This window comes from Balaenoptera musculus, chromosome 16 (assembly GCF_009873245.2).
Source record: "Balaenoptera musculus isolate JJ_BM4_2016_0621 chromosome 16, mBalMus1.pri.v3, whole genome shotgun sequence".
NCBI classification, from domain to species: domain Eukaryota; kingdom Metazoa; phylum Chordata; class Mammalia; order Artiodactyla; family Balaenopteridae; genus Balaenoptera; species Balaenoptera musculus.
The window spans coordinates 14,188,058-14,210,813 of record NC_045800.1 but is presented as its reverse complement, the minus strand read 5'-3'; the positions used below and the strand labels follow the sequence as shown (position 1 = coordinate 14,210,813).

Sequence of the window (22,756 nt, the reverse complement as noted above, 5' to 3'; positions counted from 1 at the left end):
CCTTTTCTGAGGAATCCAAAGGATAAAGTCTGGTTATAAAAGGCCATGGCCAACCTGCTGGGCTACGGGTGGAAGCTCTGAGGCCACACAGTAAGTCACAGCCCCACGCGGGCAGGGAGCCGGGTAGGGGTAGGGCTGCCAGGGGGACGTGGCCCAGAACAGGGGAGCACAGCAGTGGGAAGACCCTGAGTCCAGGGTCCGAGAGAGGCGCTGCCCAACCCCCTGTGTGCAGGGAGCCCTCAGCCTCAGGGTCCCCACCTCGAGGGAGGGCCCCATGTGTGCTGAAGGCTGCCTGCCCTGTCCTCCAGCCTCGTGCCTGTGCATCTGGTGTCCGTGCGTGTCTCTGTCTTCATCCTCGAAGATGCTGCCCTCTTGGACCATCGGCCTTCTCCTGCTGGCCACAGTCAGAGGTGAGGATGCTGTCACCATCCCTTTGGTGACCGTGCCTGGGCTGGCCTTTGGGTGAGACAGACGGAGGCATCATCTTCCTAATTAATAGCATTATCATTATTGCATGAAACAGCAATCGCTACCAGTCGGGGAGTGATGACTCTGTGGTAAAGGCAGGGCACCGTGCTCAACAAGGATGATCCCAGCATTGTCCAGCTTGGTTCCCGTCCTCCTGCAAAGGCTCCAGTGGCTGGAGCAGGCGGTGGAGGTGGCAGGCAGCTGGGCCAGGTGGAGAGTGGGACGTGCTTGTCAGGCCCCCAATACCCTCAGGCCCTGGGCATGGACAAGTGCACGTCTGCAGACTAAAATCTTGTGGACGTGTCCCCCTGTGAACTCCTGTCCTGCCCGGCCTCCTGCCCAGAGGATATGCAGACACCCACGTTCTACTTGTCCTGAAACCTCCCTTGTTACCAAAGCCCTCTTGAGCCTGAATCTGCTTATTCCCATCCCCCCACCTCCTCACAAGTGTACCTCGCAGGTGTACCTCACAGGTGCTCTCTTTCCCACGCTGCGGGGTCTTCTCACCTCCTCTCCCATCAGTCAGAACCCCTCACTGCCTGGCTCGGGCCCCCAAACCCTGCTGAGCACAGTCTCCCCAAGAGCAGGCACGGTCTCCTCCAGTCCCTGCGAGGGCTTTCTTCTGCATCCAGACGCTTCCCCCTTGTCTCCTCGGCTTGTCCCCAGCCCCCTCTTGCCTTTCTGGAATTCCACCCCGGCCTTGCAGCTAGACCCAGCCCCTGACAGGAGAGCCCAGGTGGGGTCTGGCTGCCCCACAGGCCTTTCCAGCCCCTCTTGGTCTCCTTCGCTGATCTGCTGCTTCCTCCTGCCCCAGACATGGGCATTCCCAAAGGTCACTCCAGGTGCCCTCCTCATCCTTCTGTTCCTCAGGACTGCCCCCTTGTCCGGTCTCCACCAGCACAGCCCCAGTCCTCCCAAGCTCCAGGCAGCTCCAACAGGGCCTCCCACCCTGCCTCAGACTCACTTGTCCCACACCAGGCTTGGACACCACCCCCTAGCCCCATCTCCCCACCTCTTCCTTAACCTCCTCTGCCATCAGGTTAGAACGCCTCTCCGCTCTCCAGGCCCACAGCCCTGCCCCCAGGCTCCCCCGCCTCTGAGCCACTTACACTTGGCACCCACCCCACTCACCGGCTCAGCACCCCAGCACTTCCCCACTACCCACCTAACGCCCAGGCGTCTTAACCTGGCATCGAAGCCCCTGCGCTTACCATCTGAAGCCAAGGTTGCTTTAGCCTCCTGTGGCCTTTCCTGTGGGACTGTTCCCTCTTCCCAGAATGAACTCAACGCTGTCATTGTTCCTTCCCAGTTAGATTTCCTCTCTTTCAGGGCCGGGTTTCGATCTGATTTGTCTCTATGGCTCCCCAGTTCCTACTTTTATTCCCAGTTAAGCTTCTCAGGTTCAAATCGTGGCTCCACCACCAGCTGTGACCTTGGGTAGCTGACCTTGGGTAGCTGTCTCTGTGCCTTGGGCTCTTCTTCTGTCAAATAGAGGTAATATTCCTTCCTTCCTCATGGGCTGTTTGGAGGCTAAACAGGCCAATACTGGTAAAACACTAGTGTGGTATCTGGCACATAGTAAACAACAAGTATTAACTATTACCAGTTTTTGAATGAATGACCAATATTTGGCTCCATCAGTTGAGGAAGCCTAAGAGAGAAAATCCATTGTAATCCTCTGGATTTGAAATTATGTCACCCCTGGTTATACTGGGGGTGACATAATTGTGAAAATATGTCATGGACTAGAGAAAGGACCCTCAGATTTAGATGGGGTTATTTAGGTCATCAATTGCATGTACTGAGCCCCTACTATACACAGTATGATGCAAAAATAAATTCTCCCTGTTCTTAAGACATTTACCTTTTCAAAGAACAACAGGGAAATCTGAAATGGCAGAGAATAATTTGGAAAAATCAAAGGTGCATAGAAGGATGACGGGAAGACATGTGGACTGGACAGATGCCCAGGAATGCCTACTGTGTGCACGGCCTGTGCTGGATGTAAGAGAGACCTCAAGACTCATCGAGTAGCATCTCTGTGCTACGACATTCGTAGACACTTGATAAATACCTGATGGTTGATGAGTGGATGTAAAGGGCCATCTGGGAGTTTCCTGCAAGAGGGAGTTTTAAGGCTGAAGGTTCCCAGGAATTCTCAGTGATTCCCCAACTTGCCTGATGAAGAGGGGCACTTATTAAATATGCTGTTTCTCGGGCCCCACCCCAGACCCTCTGAATCAGAATCTCTGAGGGAGGGGCCTGGGAGTGTCTATATGCTCATTCACCCTCAGCCCCCAGGTGGTACTTATCACCACAGAAGTCTGAGGAACACTGACAGCAAAGATAAAGATGAGCATTGGCCTTCGCCAGCCCTGAGCTGTACCCTGAAGAGTCCTCCCGAGTAGCTGAGATGACATTGCTCCTTCTAAGAACCTCACAAGTGTCCTGTTTGTTCCTCTTCCTGCCCCAGGAAAGGAGATCTGCTATAAACCTTTTGGCTGCTTTTCCGATGAAAAACCATGGACCAGGATCCTTCAGCGGCCTTTAAAGTTATTTCCCTGGTCTCCCAAGGACATTGACGCCCACTTTCTTCTGTATACAAATGAGAATCCAAATAACTACCAAGTAAGAGGGGCATAGAATGACCGCATGGTGGGGGATTTGGGCGCCCACACTGGAGCCTTCACATGGTTGTCTGAGGAATAATTCACTGCCTTGGAACTTTTCTCATGATGCTCCCTCACCAGTGTTAGACTTAGAGCCATCTTAGCTCTCGCGATCATAAATCCCTTCGAGTATCTGATGAAATCTATGGACGCCCAACCCGGAAACTGACACATTAACACACTTGTGCACAGAACTGCAGGGCTTCCCGGGATTAGAACCCTGTTTGGGGAGGAAGGGGGTGTAAGCAGCTCTTATGGAGAAACCCAGACCTATGTATCCCTGAGAGGGTCTGTCTTCTTTCCGAACCAGGCAGTGGAGGGACCGTAGCCCCTCAGAGGGTAGGGATCGGGGGATGTAAATCCTTCCTCAGGAGCTAGAAGGGGAACAGGGGACATTTAACGACAAAGGAGAAATTTGGGGACCCTTGGAGCAATCTTCAGTTCCCAGAAGTCCTGCCAGGTGGAGGCCAGCAGGCTTCCTCCAGGTGCTCAGAAGTGAACAGGAAGAACTTGCTCAGAACTCAAGTAGCTCACAGCTCTGACCCCAAACCAAGTTTGAGAGAGCAGGGTGCCTGTCTATAGGTCCCCGAGGTCACCTACTGTGGGATTCTAGGTGACAAACTACACACCCAGAGTCCCCATTTAAAAAGATAATTTTTTTAAATAAAATATATTTTATGCAAAAAAAAAAAATCCTGAGAAGGGTCTCATAGACTTCCCCAGATGGCCAAAGAGGTCCTGGCACAGAAAAGCTGAGGAACCCCTGGGCCAGAAGCATCAGGCATGAGGGGAGATGCACCTCAGTGGAGCAGGAAGGGCTTTAAATGCATAAAATAAAAAACATTGGATTACAAAGGACACTAATTATATTGGAAAACAGTTATCAGTACATTTAAAAAGATAAATATGGGTTATAGTAATATGTGTGCTTCTTTATTATCTCACTAAATAACAAGGCCTAGGGGTTGGTCTAATAACTTCTGTAATTTTAAATAGTAATGAGTACAAATGATATTTTTAAATATCTGTAACAACTGTAATATAAAATGAAAATATCTGCCACCTCTATTGGTGACAGAGTATTGCTAAGTCTACTATGTTTGTTGCTCAATTTCACAATTAACAAAAACGCTATATTTCAGTATAGAAAAATCACTAAACTTGGACGTTCTGAATTCTGTCCTCCAACCCTAAGTCAGGAACTCCTGTTCTAGCCTCACCCAACGTCTCGGGAGTTGAATCTGTCACCTTGGTCTTACGGGAACGGGCTCTAATGGGTATGTGGCTTGGAAAGGCCAACATTCAAGTTCATCTTTTCTAATTTAACCAGAGGATCAATGTCACTGACCTAGCCACCATCGAGGCTTCCAACTTCCAACTGGACCGCAAGACACGTTTCATCATCCACGGCTTCCTAGACAACGGGGAGGAGAACTGGATAATTGACCTGTGCAAGGTAGGCACTCACCCTCCTCACCTGGTGAGAGCAGCGCCCAGCACACGGAGTCAAACGCTGCATCCCCTGAAGCTGGGAAAGGATAACCTCCCAGGAGAGATGGGTCCATCCTAAAACCGCTGAGGAAAACTCGGGTTCTCATGGGCACCCAAAGTCAAGGTCTCCCAACCCACGAACCTCTAGCCAAACATCTCCTTATGAGGCTGAAAAGATCCAGAGTCCAATCAGAAAGTCCCAGAGGTGGAGACAACGGCAAATTACCTGGCGTTTGTCTCTGATGGTTTATATAAAACCCTTGTATGACATAAAAAATACTTTACCCCCCGCAACACTACTCTCCAATAGCACTTTCTGTGACGATGGAAGTGTTCTATATCTGCACTACCCGAATCAGGAGTCACTGGCCACCTGTGCTTACTGAGCACTTGACTTGTGGCTAGCGTGACCAAAGAACTGAATTTTAAATTTTATTTCATTTTAATTAATTGTAAAGAGCCACATGTGGCTCGTGGCCACAGTATTGGACAGTGCAGCTCTATAGTGATCATGAATATTAGTAATGAATTATTACTCATACCATCCATTTCCTGAGCACTTACTGTGAGTCTGGCATTGCGCTAATCATTCCACAGTCCTTGTCCTGTTTAACCCTCTCAGCCACGCTGTGAGGCAGGCACAGTATGGTTCTCATTTTATAGATGAAGAAATTAAGGCAAAGAAAAGTTCAATACTCGCCCAAAGTTGAATCCAGAGGTGGAAGGCGAAATGAGGTCTTCTGTCCACAAGACACCACAATCCCGTGTGTCTACAGCTTTAGCCTGTAGGAGGTGCCCATGGCACGGCTCTTAGAGGCTTAAGCTGCACTGGGATAAGACCTTGAGCAGCTTCTGCCCGAGCGTTCTTTGTTCCTCTTGGTCTGGGGTTTCCCACGTGCCTCCTGAGTTCCAGAGGGAGGCTATGCGGACCTGGAAATTGGAGAGCCGAGGGTATGTGGTCCACCATGATGCCTTGACCCCCAGCCAACCACTCCCAACTTCAAAATGCAGTCCAGGACCTCCCCAAATGAACAAAGGATATAGTGTAGCCCTTTCTGATCTTTCTTCCCCCCACCCCCCAAGGGACCAGTATCTGTGCTCGGGTCACACTGCATGATACAAAAGATGCATGTATCCGGGAGAGTTGTCTCCTACCTCAGTCTAAATTTCATCTTATTAAACTTGTCCCTCAATACTTTATATCTCCCATCAAAGCATTTTGGGGAACATAAAAGCAGCCTCTCTGTGGCTTCAACTATCTCATATAAGGGTCTGCAAACTTTCCTGTAGAAGAGCAGGTGATAAATATTGTAGCATTTGTGGGCCATATGGTTTCAGCTCATATGGCTTCTGTTGTAGCTATGAGGCAGAGATGAACAATATGTAAACAAATGGGTGTGGCCGCTTGCAATAAAACTTCATAAAAGCAGTTAGCAAACTACTACCCGAGTGGATTTGGCACTCAGGTAGTATTTTGCTAACCCCTGACCTCGTAAGTTATCTTTCTGACCTGGTTGTGTCAATGACCATCTGTAAAACCTCAGACAAGTCAGTCTGTTCCGGGCCTCAGTTTCCACATCTGCTAAGTGGGAGTAAGTATACCCAGTTCACAGCACTGTGGTGCGGATCAGGACGAGTGTGAGGAATATTAAAGCTCTGACACAAGCTAGAGGCTTGACGGTTGTAAATTCCTATCTCTGGAGTGTGCCACCCCTGGCTGTTAATAAACTGGTTTCTCCCTCATGTTTGTCTTTCCCAGAAAATGATTAAAGTGGAGAAGGTGAACTGCGTGTGTGTTGACTGGAAGCGCGGGGCCCGGACGAGATACACCCAAGCCGTCCACAACACGCGGGTCGTGGGAGCCGAGATCGCTTTCTTAATACAAGGGCTTTCGGTAAACCCCTGCCTGGGCCACATCCTGTGGGTCGGAGGCAGGGAGAGGGGCAGGCCAGCACCCCGTGGCACCCAGGGGCAGCCTGGGGACCCATGGGTAGAGGCAGAGCCTGAAAGCCGGGAGCCCAAGAAGGGTCTTTGCTACATGAAGCTGCAAACTTCCTCCCTCTGGGGATGTCCTGAAGATCCCTAGCTGTGGGGCCTGAGGCAGACTAACCTCTTCAAGCCTCAGTTTCCCCTTTTGAAATAAGCCTTCCTTGCAGGCTGTTCTGGGAATTGTAGAGCAGGCTGGGCTGCCCTGAAGTTCTCAGCCCAGATGAGTCTTGGCTCTCAGGGAAGGTCGAGTCTGGAGAACCCCAGAGCCGGGCCCATCACCACGTTCTGGACTGGACCAGCCCCTGCCGGGGACGAGGGGAGGGAGGTCCGCGGTGGGCTGCGTGTCAGACCCGGCAGAGCACTGCCAGTCCCGGCCAAGGCGGCCTGCAGATGACACGCTGGCCGCTGGTCAGCACCCTTACCCTGCGCGCCAGCCGGACCCCAGGACCTGCAGACTGTGGCCACCCGGGGGCCGGGTCGCGCTGTCCTAGGCGGCGGCCTGGAGCCGGGGGTCGTTCCTCCCGAGTTTCCAGCCTGGGTCCTGCCCCGATCCCCGCTCCCCGAGGGCCGGCGCGTCCCCACCCGGTGCTCTGGGACCTGACGCTCCTTCCCTCCGCAGACACACCTGGGCTATGACCCCGAGAACGTGCACCTCATCGGCCACAGCCTGGGCGCACACACGGCCGCTGAGGCGGGCAGGAGGCTGGGGGGCCGCGTGGGCAGGATCACAGGTAGGGGCGCTGGGCCGGGGCTGGGGGCGGGCGCCGGCCCAGCCAGGGAAGCAGGCGGTGGAAGGCGAGACCGGCGCACTTCCCACGGCCAAGGGCGCCCCTTCTGGTCCTCCTGGAACTGGTTTTAGGTGGTGCAGGGGACTTAAAAAATAATTGTTCGTATATTTTCATGTGTACTAGAAAATACACGATTGTAAGCAAAAATACATTTATAAAAAAAGAAAAATATAACTAACACATTAAACTCATGACTTCAGGGTTATTATTGCTAGAGTATGGCAAAGCTCTTTAAAAAGTGAGCTGATTTTTGAAAAAAATCAATTCATCAGTTCCACAAATATTTACTGAATGTCTTCGCTGTGCCAGGACAGGCAGAAAATGAAAGTGACTAGCTGAGACCTGCCATAGGAGGTGCTCAGTAAAGAATGAATGGAGGAAGGAAGGGAGGAAGGAAACACTAGGCAGAATGAATACACAGACATAGACACAGACAACCGTCTGGTGTACCACATCAGTATGTAACTTAGGCAAACTGTTCAAGTCAACATTTAATGAATGCGTCTGTTGCTCTGGGCACCAGGCTAGGCTTCAGGTGAAGGATAAAGGGTCAATAGTTCATGTTTACCCAGAATTTTTCAGTTTGCAATGTCCTTTCTCTTAGATCTTTTCATGGGATTTTCACAGTAACCCTGCCAGGGGAGTTACTGTTGCTATTCCCACTTTCCAAGTTCAAGGAGGACAGGCACGTGGCCTTGAGCAGAGCCAGCACTAGATGTAGGTCACCGAGTCCTGACTGCCCTGCTCCTTCCACTGTCTGCTTCTCTTTGAAGACGAACTGGGCAGGGCCCCTGCCTCAGGAAATCCACAGTCTAGTGCAGGAGGCAGACAACTAAGTAGGCAAATAAAAGCCAAAGCAGAATTAACTAATGCAAAAGAATCCTATGCAATGAGGAGGGAATGAGCCAAGAAAGGAGAGGCTACATTTTCCATGAAGAGGTGGTATTTGAGGGGGTCTTGGAGGGGAGAGAGTCAGATTAGGGGAGAACGTGGGGGAGTGAGTGGCAGGCTGGAGGCCATGACCGAAGACGCGGGGGAATGGACCGTGCAGGGCTCGGAGGCTGTGGAGGAGCTGGGCCAGGCCCGGGAGCTCAGTCTTGGAGGGCAGCGGCCAAACAGAACGTGTGTGAGGGAAAAAAGGAAAAGGGAGACGAGGGGAGCAAGGGCACCATCCCGACCTCCCATGACGCCAGGCAGTGGGGATTTCTGGATGTTCTATGACAGGCAACGACCCCACTGGCAGCCTTTCTGTCCCAGCCTGTCTCCCAAGCAGACCAGGAGCTACAGACTCAATTCTCCAAACGATGACTGCTGGGGCGTGGGGTCCTTTGCCCGGGAATCCCCATGGATTTTGTGTGCACAGGGTTTAGATCCTGGGTGGTCTTAGAGTGCAGCCTCCCTGCCCACCTCCCCCTTCTTAGGGCTGGACCCGGCACAGCCAGGCTTCCAGGGCACGCCAGAGGAGGTTCGGCTGGACCCGTCCGATGCCATGTTTGTGGATGTGATTCACACGGATTCTGCTCCCATAATCCCTTTCCTGGGTAAGTTCCTCACCCCACCTCTCAGGGACCAGGGCTGTAACTGATGAGAGCAGGTCCAGGCATGTGCCACCTGCCACCCTCCCCCACCTGCACACACATACCACAGGGTGGCATTCAAAATGGTTAACCAACCAGTCAAAATGGGTGTTTGGGCACCAACCAGTCAAAATGGGTGTCAGCCACAAACAAACAGCCAGTTCAGTGCCAGTGATATCAGCCTGAGGCCTCAGGTAGGACAGAAGACTTCTATAACCTATGGAAGGCTCACTCAGTCTCCAAACTCTGCATCCTTCCCTAGTCTGTCAATATCCAGAGTGGTATTTATTATTGATGTTTGACCTGTACTTGCAAAATGCAAAGGTAATCTTTGCATTTTTTTTCTTCTTTTGTCAAAGCTTTGCTTACAGTTTGTTTTGTTGGAGATTAAATATAGCCCTTAATTTAATTCTTCTAAAATTAACATTCTTTTTTCAATATTTTCTTGTATAACCACTCATGAAATGTGCCAATAAAGGGTATGTTTTTGATGATCCTATCACTTATGGAATGTTTACCATGGGCTGCACTGAACATTTCGTATACATTTGCTCATTAATCGTTGTTAACAACCCTGAAAAGTGGGTATTGTTATTACCACTTCATAGCTGAGGAAACTGAGGCTCGACAAGGTCAAGTAATTGCCCAAGATCACAGATATGTAAGAAGAACCAGGATGTGATCACAGGTCTGTGTGCTTCAAAATCCAAACCACCTAGCCATTATGCTGTGGTTCTCAATATAACAACAAAGTTTATGGGGTCTCAGTGTAACACTATAATGTAGAAACCAAAATTTTAAAGTGAATAAAGTAATAAAAAGTGCACCAGCCCTGCCATGTGTCTTCTGGTGCATAATGGTATCAGGACACCGATGATGGTATCGTTGTTGTTCAGGGCCTCCCCAAGACAGACAGATAGACACACATACACGTGTGCCCACTCACCCAGAGCCTACCTCCCCCCTCATCTCACGTCCTCTGCTCTCTCCTCCTTTCTTGTCTCGCCAAGTGCTCATCTGAGAACTTTCGCAGAGCCAGAGACAGGGTGGCTACACCTGGACCTGTGGGGAGAAGTTGCCAGGAAGGCTCTTGCTTCCATTGGAAGGAGCTGAACGCTCTTTGTGGCCACCACCTGACCCTGGGACCACTTCCCTCCCGCTCACCTCTGCTGCCAATGTTTCAGGTTTTGGAATGAGCCAAAAGGTGGGCCACCTGGATTTCTACCCAAATGGAGGAAAGGAAATGCCTGGATGTCAGAAAAGTGCCCTGTCAACCATCACTGATATAAATGCAATATGGGAAGGTATGTAAACGAGAGAAGCAAGACAGCAGCTGCTCCACTTGGGGAGAAGGCAGGTGGTGTGGTCTGTGCCGGGCATTTTCACAGCAGTGGCACGAGGTAGTTACTCTGGTTAGCCCCATTTTACAGACGAGGAAATGGGGTCAGAAAGGTGATAAAACTTGCCCAAGGCCACCTTATGTTTAAGCCCAATTTCTGTCTGCAAAGCCCGACCCCATGCCCAGCCTGCGCCTTCTCCCCCTTATCAGGATGCTGGGACGTGGGCTGCACTGGCACATCAGTTAGGCCCCAGCTTTGCCTTTGGCCCCCGTCCTTCCTTCAGTGCAGGCTCCTTGAAGATCTGCAGAGCATAAGCAAAGATTTGGAGGGCTTTGACTTTCTTGCCATTTGCTACTGTCAGGTGCTAGGGATGGAAAGGGACTGAGCTGGTAAGGAGACGATGGGGGGAAGGGGGAGGACGGACGTGCCCTGGGGGTTTGAGGGGCACGTGCATGGAGGCGGAGGCCTGGGGGTCTGGGGGACGAGCCTTGTACGTGTCTCCATTTATCTGAGAGAGCAGGCTCAGTACCCCTAATATTAGGTGACCTGAAGTACCATCTCCATTAGCCATCCCTTGTTCTGGCCTGGGGCTATTCCTGTCGCCCCTCCCCTGAGAACGGGCTTCACTCTCCTCCTTAAAAGTGGAGGCTTTGAGTCTGTGATCGTCTCATTTTAGTCTTTATTTTTTCTGAGTGGGGAGTTCCCCGAGACCAGGGGCTGTGGCCTGGGCCACCCGGACTCCTCAGGACCGTGCGCAGGGCCTGGCGCAAAGCAAGCTCTGTGTCCAGCTTGTTACCTTGAGCTGAGCGGCCTTCCGTGGCATTTTAATCTTGCATGTGCTTCATGTGAAAAAGCAGAGTCGATAAAACAATAGCCAACATCCACCGACAGTCGGTGGAGCTTTTCACCTCCTCTCTGCTCAGCACCAGGTAACCCGAGGGAGGGCTCCTTGGCTGATCTGCTTTCTGAAAGAACACCAGAGTCACAATGAGGGCTGCCTCCTCTCAGATGGGACGAGCAGGGCACACATAATAGGAAGGAGCCCAGGTTTAATTAGAGAGGTGACCGGTCGCTGGAACGTGCTTCTGTTGTGTGTGTGCCGAGTCACCCTGGCTGCTGAGGAACAATTACATCCGCTTGCTTCCCTAACATGGAATCCCTGGGCAGCAATTTTGGATGAAAGAGACAGTTAAGTTCGAAACAGGTCCTATTGTCTGGTAATGAGTGTTGGTGTGGGGCGCGCGGGACTAGGGGGCTATGGAGAGCTAATCCCCCAAGCACAAAGGGCAACGTTCCTTTCCCCACGGGTGGCGGATGAAGCCCAGCAGAACCCCCAGCAGTGGTCCCCAGGTATGCCAGGGTCACTGCGGATCACTCCATGGGAAGTTTGTACCTAGTAGCTGGAGACAGGAAAAATCAATTTCCCAAACAAGAGGACTTTGGTTTAAAGAGAAAGACGGTAAATAAAATGCAGTGAAAGAGTAGCCAGAGGCCATGGTGACCTTGCTCTCCATTGCTTTTACCTTATGCCTGGAGGAGTAAGAAGGAAGAATTTCTCAGCCTGAGAAAAGCTTGGTTCACGCGAAAGGTGAAGTATGATATATCTCTAACCAACGCCCCCCACTCCCCCAAGCCTGCGTTATTCATTTACGTTACATGCCTGGCCCCCGAGGATTAGACAGAGGTGCTTGTTAGACCTTCTCACTCCCTAACACTTGCCTAGCCCCGAGGGGGACCACCCCAGAAAATGGACAGTGCCGGGGAGAGGAAAGCGACTCCAGCCAACCACCACTACTAAACAAGCCCCCAACTTTTCTACTTGCCCCAAAGTATGTCAAGGTCAATGACAGAAATTTTGAATTGTGACCAAGGTGTTCAGGAGCACCAACACCCACCTGTGAAATGCGGAGGTGATTCCTCTCTGGGACAAAATGGTTCGGGCTTCAAAAGTTTAATGCCTCTTGTGAGCGCCCTTGGCCTTTGCCTTCTCAGGAACCCGAGACTTTGTGGCTTGCAATCACCTAAGAAGCTACAAGTATTACTCAAGCAGTATCCTCAGCCCCGATGGCTTCCTAGGCTACCCTTGTGCATCCTACAATGAGTTTCAGGAGGTAGGTCACAACAGGGGCCCAGGGAAGTTGGTGGTGATGGTGGTTTTGTCCCTTTGGCTTGGAACAGAGCAGAGATGTAACTCCATGGCTAATGAAAGGAGGCACTAGAAATGCTGAGGCTCACAGAGCCTTCCTCCCAGGAATAGGATGGGCAGGAGGGGGACAGCACAGACTTGAACTGTGCTGGGCCTTCCCTAGATCCCCAACTTTTCATTCTGGAAAATTCCCAATGTGTGCAAGGATGCACGGGTAGATGGATGCATGCATGCCTGGATCAGTGGATGGGGAGAAGGGGTAGAACGGATACATGGATGGAAGGAAGAATAGGTACATGAGAAGGTGGATGAGGGATGGACGGATGGATGGATAGATAGGAGGATGGAAAGGAAAATGGGTGAGCCAAAGGCCTACGACTCACAGACAGACTGTTTTCTTTCACTAGAGCGGCTGTTTCCCTTGTCCTGCTGAAGGATGCCCCAAAATGGGGCACTATGCTGACCAATTTCAGGGGAAAACCAGGGCTGTGGGACAAACCTTTTTCCTGAACACAGGAAGCAGTGGTAACTTTACTCGTAAGTTTCCATTTTACTCATTTAAAAATTCTTGCAAATAATTTTAGAGTATCAGCCTTATTAGGACCCTTGGTAGCAATTGACAGAAACACAACTCCAACCAGTTTAAGCTATAATGGAAAGACAGTAGAATGGCATTTGTCTTGGATCTCAAGTTCACCCTTTAACCAAAAATCCTGATCAATGGAATAAAGTACAGTGATTGGCCCAGGCTGGGTCACATGTCCACCCACCCCAGGGGCAGGAAGGATGGATCCATTAACAGAAGAGGGCAAGGTGGGGCAAAGCCACTGTAAGTCAAGAAGTCTCCTAGCGAAATACCTCCCCTACCAGTCCCCCTGCACACACACAAGCACGCTGCATTTCTGTTGTTGTTTTGCCCAGCTTCTCATTAAAAAAGTACAAGATAGTGAAATGATCAAGATTCTTTTGTTATAAATAATATCACATGGTAGCCGAATAGAAGAGCAATTAGTTTTCAAGGGATTTTTACATTAAAAAAAAAAATTATATAGCACTTCACAAAACTCTTTTCATATACAGTATTTCACATAATCTTCACAATATTTATCACGAAAGATCATGGTTTGGCACTCTCTATAAAGTCTTATATGTATATTCCTTTAACCCAGTCATTCCACTTCTCAGAGCGTACCTTAGGAAAATTACTTGCATGAGAAAGTGCTCAAGGGTGTTCACTGCAGCACTGTTTTTAATACCAGAAGATTGGAGAGAGAAACCTGGATACCCACCAAGTGGTAAACCACCAAATACTGTACAGAACCGCTAAAAAGAAGGAGATAGCTCTATATGCTGAGGAGAGATCTCTAAGGCACATTTAGTGAAAAGGCAAGTGACAAAACAGCCTGCAACATGTCATGTGTCAGTCAGGGTCCCAACAGGAGACAGAACTCATCCAAGTGGCTCAAATGGAGAGATTTTACTGAAGGGCCTTCAGTTAGAGGTGTGGGCAGGGTTAAAGGAACAAGCAAAATTTTCATGTTAAATTTTTACTTACCCATATTCATATTTTCCAAAATTTTATAATAAAATATTTTTCTTTGTAACAAGAAAAAAAAAAAAAAAGCAAGGGATGCTGAGGCCCCCAGAATCTGGTGACTGTGCAGCTCTCAGAATGCAGGGAAGGAGGGAGTTTCTGCCAGACTCATGGTTCTGGAGCAAGGGGGGAGCCAGGGAGAGGACACCTGCCCCTCTCTCCTCCTGCCTTCTGACCTCCTGCATACACCTCTTATTAGCTAAACCCGGCTAAAAGCCAGCAGCAAGGATCCTGGGGTGGGAGGCAAACATTCTGGAACACAGGGCAGGAAAGAGAAAGGGAATCATTCTGGGGTGGGGATGGGTGGAGAGAATAGAGAATAGCAGTACATACTATTTAAAGAAGGAAAAAGAAGCCTATATTCTTTTATATACATATATGTGTGAGAGAAAGAGAAAGCTCTAGATCAGCATATCTCAACCTCACACTACTGACATTTGGGGCTGGATAATTCGTTGTAGGCGTCTGTCCTGTGCATTGCAGTTTGCTTAACAGATCCTTGGTCTCTACCCACTAGATGCCAGTAGCTCTCCACACCCACCCCACCTCACCCCCAGTGTGACAACCAAAGAAGCCTCCAGACATTGCCAAATGTCCCCAGGGAGGCAAAATCTCCCCCTGATTGGGAACCACTGGACTTGATTAAGTATAGAGACCAAAGTGGTGACATCAGGGAAGGACCTGGGATACAGGGCAGGTAGATGGGGTGCTGATGAAGGTTGTTTCTTTTTATAATTTACCTGGGTTGTTTTTCTGTTGAGAATATGTCCGTTGCATGTGAAAATAGCAATAAACTAAAAGAGCAGTAGGTGATTTATCCAAACATTAGAGCCACAAGCATCTCCCTCTCCCTGTGGCCTTTCTGGGGATGGCCAGTGATGTGTACCCAGGGTACACAGGTGCAGTAACCGGCTGCCCTGCACCCATCAGGGCACATACATTGCTGTATCAACAAGAGATTGCGCTGAAGTGTAAGATTTACTTCCTCTTGAGTCCCTCACCCCCACCTAGAATCTGAATCCTGGGACCCCAAACCTCACTTAAGGAAATCATTACTCACATTCACCCTTACCTCTCATCCACGGGGGACTTAGAGCTTGGAACAAGACTGCGTCCACGGGGTCATTCTTTTCAACAGGAGGAGTTAATCGAATGATTGTATTTCTTTCAACAGGTTGGAGATATAGGGTATCTGTCACACTGGCTGGAAAAAAGAAAGTGAGTGGGCACATCAAGATTGCTTTGTATGGAAGTAATGGAAACTCAAAACAATATGAAATTTTCAAGTAAGTTTGATAGTAAAGTGAAGTGACCATACTTTCCATAATAGATTCTTCATACAAGATTGGGTATAAACTGCTTTATAAATCTAGCCCTCTATTATACAGAACCATTGAATCCTGGAATGTCAAAGCTGGAAGGAAGGCTTAGCATCTGGTTCAATCACCCCATTTTACACACGAGAGGAGTGAGGCCCAGAGGGGGAACTGGCTATTTAAAATGAGACAAATGCTAACTCCTTTTGGATTGTCAGTCGTTGCTTCCTGACTTAGGTTTTATGAATATCAAATTCTCCTTAGGCCAGGCACGTTTGTATAGCAACTCCCTTCCCGGCAACACACACACACAGGAAGCCTGAGGCCAGCTTCTCGTTGCTGTGGTAGCCTCAGCACCTACTTTTGCTGGACATATGAGGTACTTGGCAAATGTGTGTTGGATGAATGCATAACCGTGCTGTAAAAATAGATTCTGTTTTTTGCACGAACTTTTACATAATAATTTTCGTGTTAAGTTAAAGTTCTTTGACAACTTCCTGTGCTACATATGAGGGACTAACAAATGACCTCGGCTGACCCACAGGCATCTTTGGACATAAGACGTTGCATTAATATAGTCCTGCAGTGAACTAATAGGGTTAATATGCCACCCCAAATATTTAACTTCCCTCTAGGGACAAACTAAGACACTGGAAATCTAGAGTCCAGTGTTTTTTAAAGGTCTGTTCTTCACAAATACATTTGTGTTTTAGTAGCCCCTGGATGTGCATGAAGTCATACAACCTATTTGCAGAAAACCAGAAACAGCAGCCATTGTTTGAAGAAAAACTAAATTGCCGTCATCCTATGTATTTATATATCCAGCTGATACAACATTTTCTGTCTATGTTTTCAGAGGATCCCTCCAACCAGATGCAAGTCATATGCATGACATTGATGTGGACCTCAATGTAGGAAAAGTCCAGAAGGTCAAGTTCCTCTGGAACAACAATGTGATAAATCTCTTCCAGGCCAAACTGGGGGCTTCCCGAATTACAGTGCAAAGTGGTGAAGACAGGGCTGAGTGAGTATCTTTTATTCCATCTAAGTTTCATTTTCCATATTTAGCTATCAATCTATTCACCAATCCATCCATGCATCCAGTCACCCACCTACCCAGCTACATATTCATCGACTCATCCATTCATCCAGCCCTTTCTGCTCACCCACTTACCTATCCACTTATCCATCCAGCCATCTCTCCAGACCTGTCTCCTCACCCTTCTGGCTGTTCAGCCACCCATCCATTCATCTACCCAACTATTCATCTCAACTCTCCATCTATCCATCCAATTTACTTTGAAAAATCAATCATTTTCCTTAAGCCAAATTCAACTTGACAGGAGCAAGGCCTCAGTGGTAAGGCATAGATTCAAGAAACAGGCAAAGATGAAACTCTTTTACCTTAAGCAATAAGGAAGACACGTGCAGTACTTGTAGGAAATCTCTGAGTTAATTTCAGCTGGGATGCAGGTATTAATGTAAATTGTTTTGTTTGGAGACTATGGCATGTGTTGGGATCTAGCTTACAGGGCCAAGCTCTTCTCATTCGGAGGGAACAGAGTCTTACTTGGTAGGAGTTGGGAGAGTACCTAATTGTGTTTAAAATATGGAAACTCCTAATTGTGTTTAAAATATGGTCCACCTTAAAAGAAGATCACCATTGCTAGGCCCCAAACCCCCTAGACCTTGAAAATCTTTGGTCTGACCACTGATTCACTCTCAGCTCGTTAAAAGCCCAAGGAGGGGAGGAGGTTCTCTGAGTGGATTTGCTGGGTGAGAGTCACTTGGACTCTGCCTGGCGTAGCAGAAAGCTTTTCAGTCAGAGAGGTCCGAATCCCAGCGAGTTGGCCAAAAGCTGTTTACTCATCTGAGGTCACACTTCCACAGCAAACTAGCCTCATGCTGGAAATGTTTTCTTCCACAGGTATAATTTTTGCAGCAGCGACATGGTGCAAGAAGACGTTTTACAAACTCTGTACCCTTGTTTAAAATGTGGTGGCCTCAGAAGACCTAAATAGACATTTCTCCAAAGAAGATATACAGATTGCCAACAAACACATTAAAGACTGCTCAACATCATTAATCATTAGAGAAACGCAAATCAAAACTACAGTGAGATATCATCTCACACCGGTCAGAATGGCCATAATCAAAAAATCTACAAACAATAAATGGGAATGTAAATTGATACAGCCACTATGGAGAACAGTATGGAGGGTCCTTAAAAAAACTAAAAATAGAACTACCATATGACCCAGCAATCCCACTACTGGGCATATACCCTGAGAAAACCATAATTCAAAAAGAGTCATGTACCAAAATGTTCATTGCAGCTCTATTTACGATAGCCAGGACATGGAAGCAACCTAAGTGTCCATCAACAGATGAATGGATAAAGAAGATGTGGCACATATATACAATGCAATACTACTCAGCCATAAAAAGGAACGAAACTGAGTTATTTGTAGTGAGGTGGATGGACCTAGAGAGTGTCATACAGAGTGAAGTAAGTCAGAAAGAGAAAAACAAATACCATATGCTAACACATATATATGGAATCTAAAAAAAAAAAAAAAAAAGAATATGGTCAGAAGAACCTAGGGCCAAGACGGGAATAAAGATGTAGACCTACTAGAGAATGGACTTGAGGATACGGGGAGGGGGAAGGGTAAGCTGGGACAAAGTGAGAGAGTGGCATGGACATATATACACTACCAAACATAAAATAGATAGCTAGTGGGAAGCAGCTGCATAGCACAGGGAGATCAGCTTGGTGCTTTGTGACCACCTAGAGGGGTGGAATAGGGAGGGTGGGAGGGAGGGAGATGCAAGAGGGAAGAGATATGGGGACATATGTATATGTATAGCTGATTCACTTTGTTATAGAGCAGAAACTGACACACCATTGTAAAGCAATTATACTCTAATAAAGATGTTAAAAAATAAAAAAAGGAGAAATGATAAATAAAAATGTGGTGGCCTCTTTATCTTTCTGATAATAAAATTTTTAATGGCCTTGTTTTGATGTTGAAGTATTAGTTTGATCTTGAGGTGTTAGTGTGACATTCTCTATGTTCTGGGGTCACATTTCAGAAAAGATTTGGGGGGCTGGAGCCAACTTAGCCACAGGTAATGCCTAAAACATCCCACCGGTCCACCTCTGCCACCATCTCTCTCTTTCAGGGCACTTGGTGTGGCCTGTCCTAATGTATTTTATATCCTTAGACAGTGAAATTCTGTCCTATTTGAAAAGGTTGCTTTCACACGTTGCCCACTCAGCTTTCAGCATCCTGGGGGAGAGAGCAGACCCCATGTGAGAGCAGCCTGTGGCATGAGTGACAAGTTCTAAGCATTATTTAGGTGAAACCTGCCTGCGCCATGGAGGAAGAAGGGCTTTAAAAGAAGTTACTACATGCACACGGCACAAAATGCAAACAATGCAGAAGAGCACTCATACACAGGGTACTTTCCTTCCAGCCTTGCCCTCGGGCCTCTCAGTTCCTCTTCCCAGAGACAACTTGAGTTTTTTCCAGAAACATTCTATGTATAAATATTCATGTACCCTATCTCACACACCCCAGCCCCACCCACCTTTTTTTTTTTCTCACATAAATGGAAGCATACAATACGCACCTTTCTCACCTTGCTTTTTTCACTAACAGTAAGTTTGATATTATTCTCTAATGGTCCAGAAAGGGCTTCTTCATTCTTTGTGTGGCTTCACAGATTCCACTGAGGGATGTGATGTGGTATGTTTGTCCCTGCTGATGGACATATAAAATTTTCCTATTATGAATATTCATGCAACTACTATCCTTTTATGATATTCGAACATGATATAAATTTGTCTAAGAAATGTTTAGGATGTTTATTTTGATCAGTATTGCCAAATTACAGTCCAATTTACACTCCAACGAACAACACGGTAGGTTGAACTGTAAATTCAAATTGCCGCTCTTGGGGGCCAAAAATTTCAAATATTGACAATTTCGTATGGTTTGTTCTAACATGAGAGTGTTTTGCACCCTCACCAATGTGGTAAATTGTCAAACCTTTTGTCAATTAGGCGCTAAAAGTGCTTTTCCTTATGTTGTAATTTGTGTTTGTTTTGTTATGAATGAGAGTGAACATCTTTTCAGTGTTTAATGGCCTTTTGTATTTCTTTTTCTGTGAATTCTCCAAATTGTGTGTCAATTTTAGGCATCTTTTTGATATAATTTTTACTTTAAAGAGCTGTTTAATATTAAGAAAATTGCAATGTTCTGTCGTATGCAGATATTTTCCCCAACTTATCCCTCTCCCTGGGAGAAAACCAGAAAGCCAGTGGGAGGGCCTGGAGCAGGGCCTACACCCGCAGACCTGGGCCCCAGCTCATACAAAGATTCTGCAGATGCTATAACCCCAGGGGCTGCCCGGAGGGCTCCACCCACCTTACCTCCCACCTGGTCAGCGCCAGGGTTCGGCTTTCCTTCCTGAGCTGGATAGGACCTCAGCCTGCGGGGTCTTCTTTCACGGCCAATGAGCGGGTAGGAGTCTGTGCTGAGCTCTTGGGGGGCTCGGTGCCGCAGCAGGCAGAGCTGCTGGGGCCTGTGCAGTGTGGCCCTTCCAGGCTGGCCTCCTGCCCACTCACAGCCTCCCAATAGCTCCCAGCTGACCTGCTCACTCATTCCTGGGGCCCCAGTGAGTAAACAGGCTGGTGGGAGGAAGAGGGAGGCACTTTCAGGGCCTAGGATGGCAGTGGAGGGCACACCTGTTGGGCAGAGTGGGAGTATCCATCCACTGCCTGATTCTGAGAATCCAGAAATGGCTTCTTTGAGCAATTCCGTGAATGGCGTCGTGGCCGCAGGAGCTGGGGCTTGAGGAGAACAGCAAGTGATTCAGCCCCTGAGTTTCCGAGAATGAGGCCAGAACGAGCCCACCCTTCCCTTTACAGGAATGCCTCGAATTCACAGCAGAACCAAAGGGCCTGAGCTCAATACTTTGGGGTTTTTCTTTCATTCTTCTTTTTTCTTTATGTTTTCTAAATTTTTTTTCTTGAACCCCTATACAGCATGTCAAATCTCGACCTGGCCTTGGGTCCCAGCTGTCTCTGTCCCTGTACTACGTGGGCTGGTTTCTTCACTTCTCAACCTCAACACACCTGGGGATAACAGTAGCCCTCCCTCACAGGGTGGCTGTGATGATTGAATAAGATAAAGCTTGCATAGCACTTAGTACAGTGCCGGGCACATGATAAATAGCCAATAAGTGAAGCAGGAGGGGCAGGCAGGCCTGAGCTATTCTTTAAGAGCAACAGAGACACCAAGGACAGGACTGAAGACAAGAACAGCCTCCGAGAAGGTATTTGAAGTGGACCCAACAAAAGATTTGTATTCAGAATGCATAAAGAAAAGGACAGCCACATAGAAAAGTGGACAAAATGATATGAGCAGGCAACACACAAAGAGACACCTGAACCATAAATGTTTGAGATTCATCTCACTAGTAACTGAGGGAATACAAATGAAATTCCGATTACCCAAAATACTACTTCATCAATGACAGAGAATGAGCGAGGGTCCACATATATCACCATGAATAGATCTCCCAAATGTCCTGTTGAACAGAAAAGCAAGTGTCAGGAAGATGCCCCTTAGATAGGGAGGTTACCATGTAAGTACATTTCTGTTCACAAAGTACTACCACTCACTGCAGATGTGGTACAAAATATCAAAAGAAGGACGTTTAAAATCCTCTATCGGTGGTGTTATATTTATTTTTCATTACAAAAGGATTTGAAGCAAATATGACAAAATGTTCGTCTTTGCTAATTCCAGGTGGTGGTTACAATGGTGTTGGCCAATGTTATTTCTTGGTAGTTTAGATCTTTTATCCAAATTTAGGAGAAAAAGGAGAGAGGGCGGTGGTTTACAATACTTTGGAGTTCAGGACCTGTGGCTAGTAGGAGGGGTCACTGGTGAAAGGTTTCTAAGACCCCAAGATCGTCCCCACCTGTATTTGAATTCAAATCCTAATTTATCTGCCATTGTTCCCAAGACACACAGCAAGAGCCTCTCTCCTCTTACTCATGGGGATTTGTGTCTGTCACATCAAAACTCCCCACCTTCAGTCTCGGACAGTCTTGCCACTTGTCCTCAGTGTCTTGCTGTCATCCCTGTGCCAGTGGCACTACTGATGAGGACCAAACCCAGGACCTGGCAGCATCTTGCTGGAGCGAGCCGAGACCACCCTTACGTAAACAGCTTTATCTCTTAGCATTTACCCACCCAGGCACAAACCTTGTAATTCCACAGAGATCTTACTGAACCAAGATGTTAACAGAGACAAAGATGCAATACAAAGCTCTTCGTTAAGAATGCAGCATCTTCATCCTGTCTTCTCAGACTCCATAGGGGAAAAAAACATGCGAATACTTTACAAAGCTATTTCATAAAATGTTATGTTAAATGAAAAACAAATTACTTTTTCTTTTACTAGCTTTTAATGCTAATAGTGCCGTTTATTCCTGACCTTCAGAAATATGAGATATTTTAAATGACAACTTAAAAAGAGTTCTTGTTTGAAAACGCAAGCTACTTTAGACTGCATATTATTACTTATAAGTATAGCGTGTGCCAACATCACTCGTTTCAGCATCCCATTTGTACCTGATATATATTTCAGTTGACATTTATTGTTCTCCTGCTTATGTGTCAAATTCCTTAATGATGACTCTGACAAAGTTGTAAGCTCGGTATATATAATTTACATTTGCTACCATATAATCGGTGTTATCTATTAGAATGCTATTTGTGACAAATCATATTCCAAATAAAAATTGAATTGATTTTTCTGTTACTTTAATATTGTGCCGCTCACAGCGAGCCTTTGATTGAATCTTAAACACTTTAATGCTCTGTTTTTGTTTGAGGCAGATCAGAAGTGGAGTCTGCATGATTCACAAATCTAAAACGATTTGTAAAACAACAAAATCAAATTTCAAAAAGCATCTTTATTTTCAAGCCAAGGGAATAAATTTGGTAAAGCTATCATTACAGGGTACACAGCCTAACGACAAAAGCCTCGCGTGCACAGTTAATTTCTATGCATCCATTTTCATCTAAATTAGATTTTAACTTTAATGCAGGGTATGAAAAGCCTCTACAGGCCTTTGTTTCTACCTTTTCTCTCAAGCAATTGCAGGCTTTCTCCCGGCTAATCAGAGCTTCATATCACCCTGGTCACTCTCCCTCTTGGCAGTGGGTTTGAGCTACATTCTCAGTTTTCTGGGATGCATGGGGGTTCTGTTCCCCAGATCCTCCCAAGGGGTCTCTCTCTCAAGAGGGCACTTGCTTGACCCAGACTGCTTACAAAATAAATCACTGGGGCTTCCCTG

At 47.4% G+C, this 22,756-nt stretch overlaps 1 protein-coding gene across 1 annotated transcript; it reads left to right on the top strand.

Annotated features, from left to right (window-relative positions):
* The first annotated feature begins 361 nt into the window (after positions 1-361).
* Positions 362-17,399, top strand: LOC118882891 (pancreatic lipase-related protein 2). The gene is made up of 12 exons (XM_036829266.1): positions 362-410; positions 2,942-3,096; positions 4,468-4,593; positions 6,388-6,522; positions 7,237-7,348; positions 8,827-8,946; positions 10,167-10,286; positions 12,315-12,433; positions 12,876-13,005; positions 15,237-15,348; positions 16,235-16,402; positions 17,306-17,399. Exons 1-12 carry the CDS (start codon positions 362-364, stop codon positions 17,397-17,399), a joined length of 1,440 nt encoding a protein of 479 aa, XP_036685161.1.
* The last annotated feature ends 5,357 nt before the right edge of the window (positions 17,400-22,756 follow it).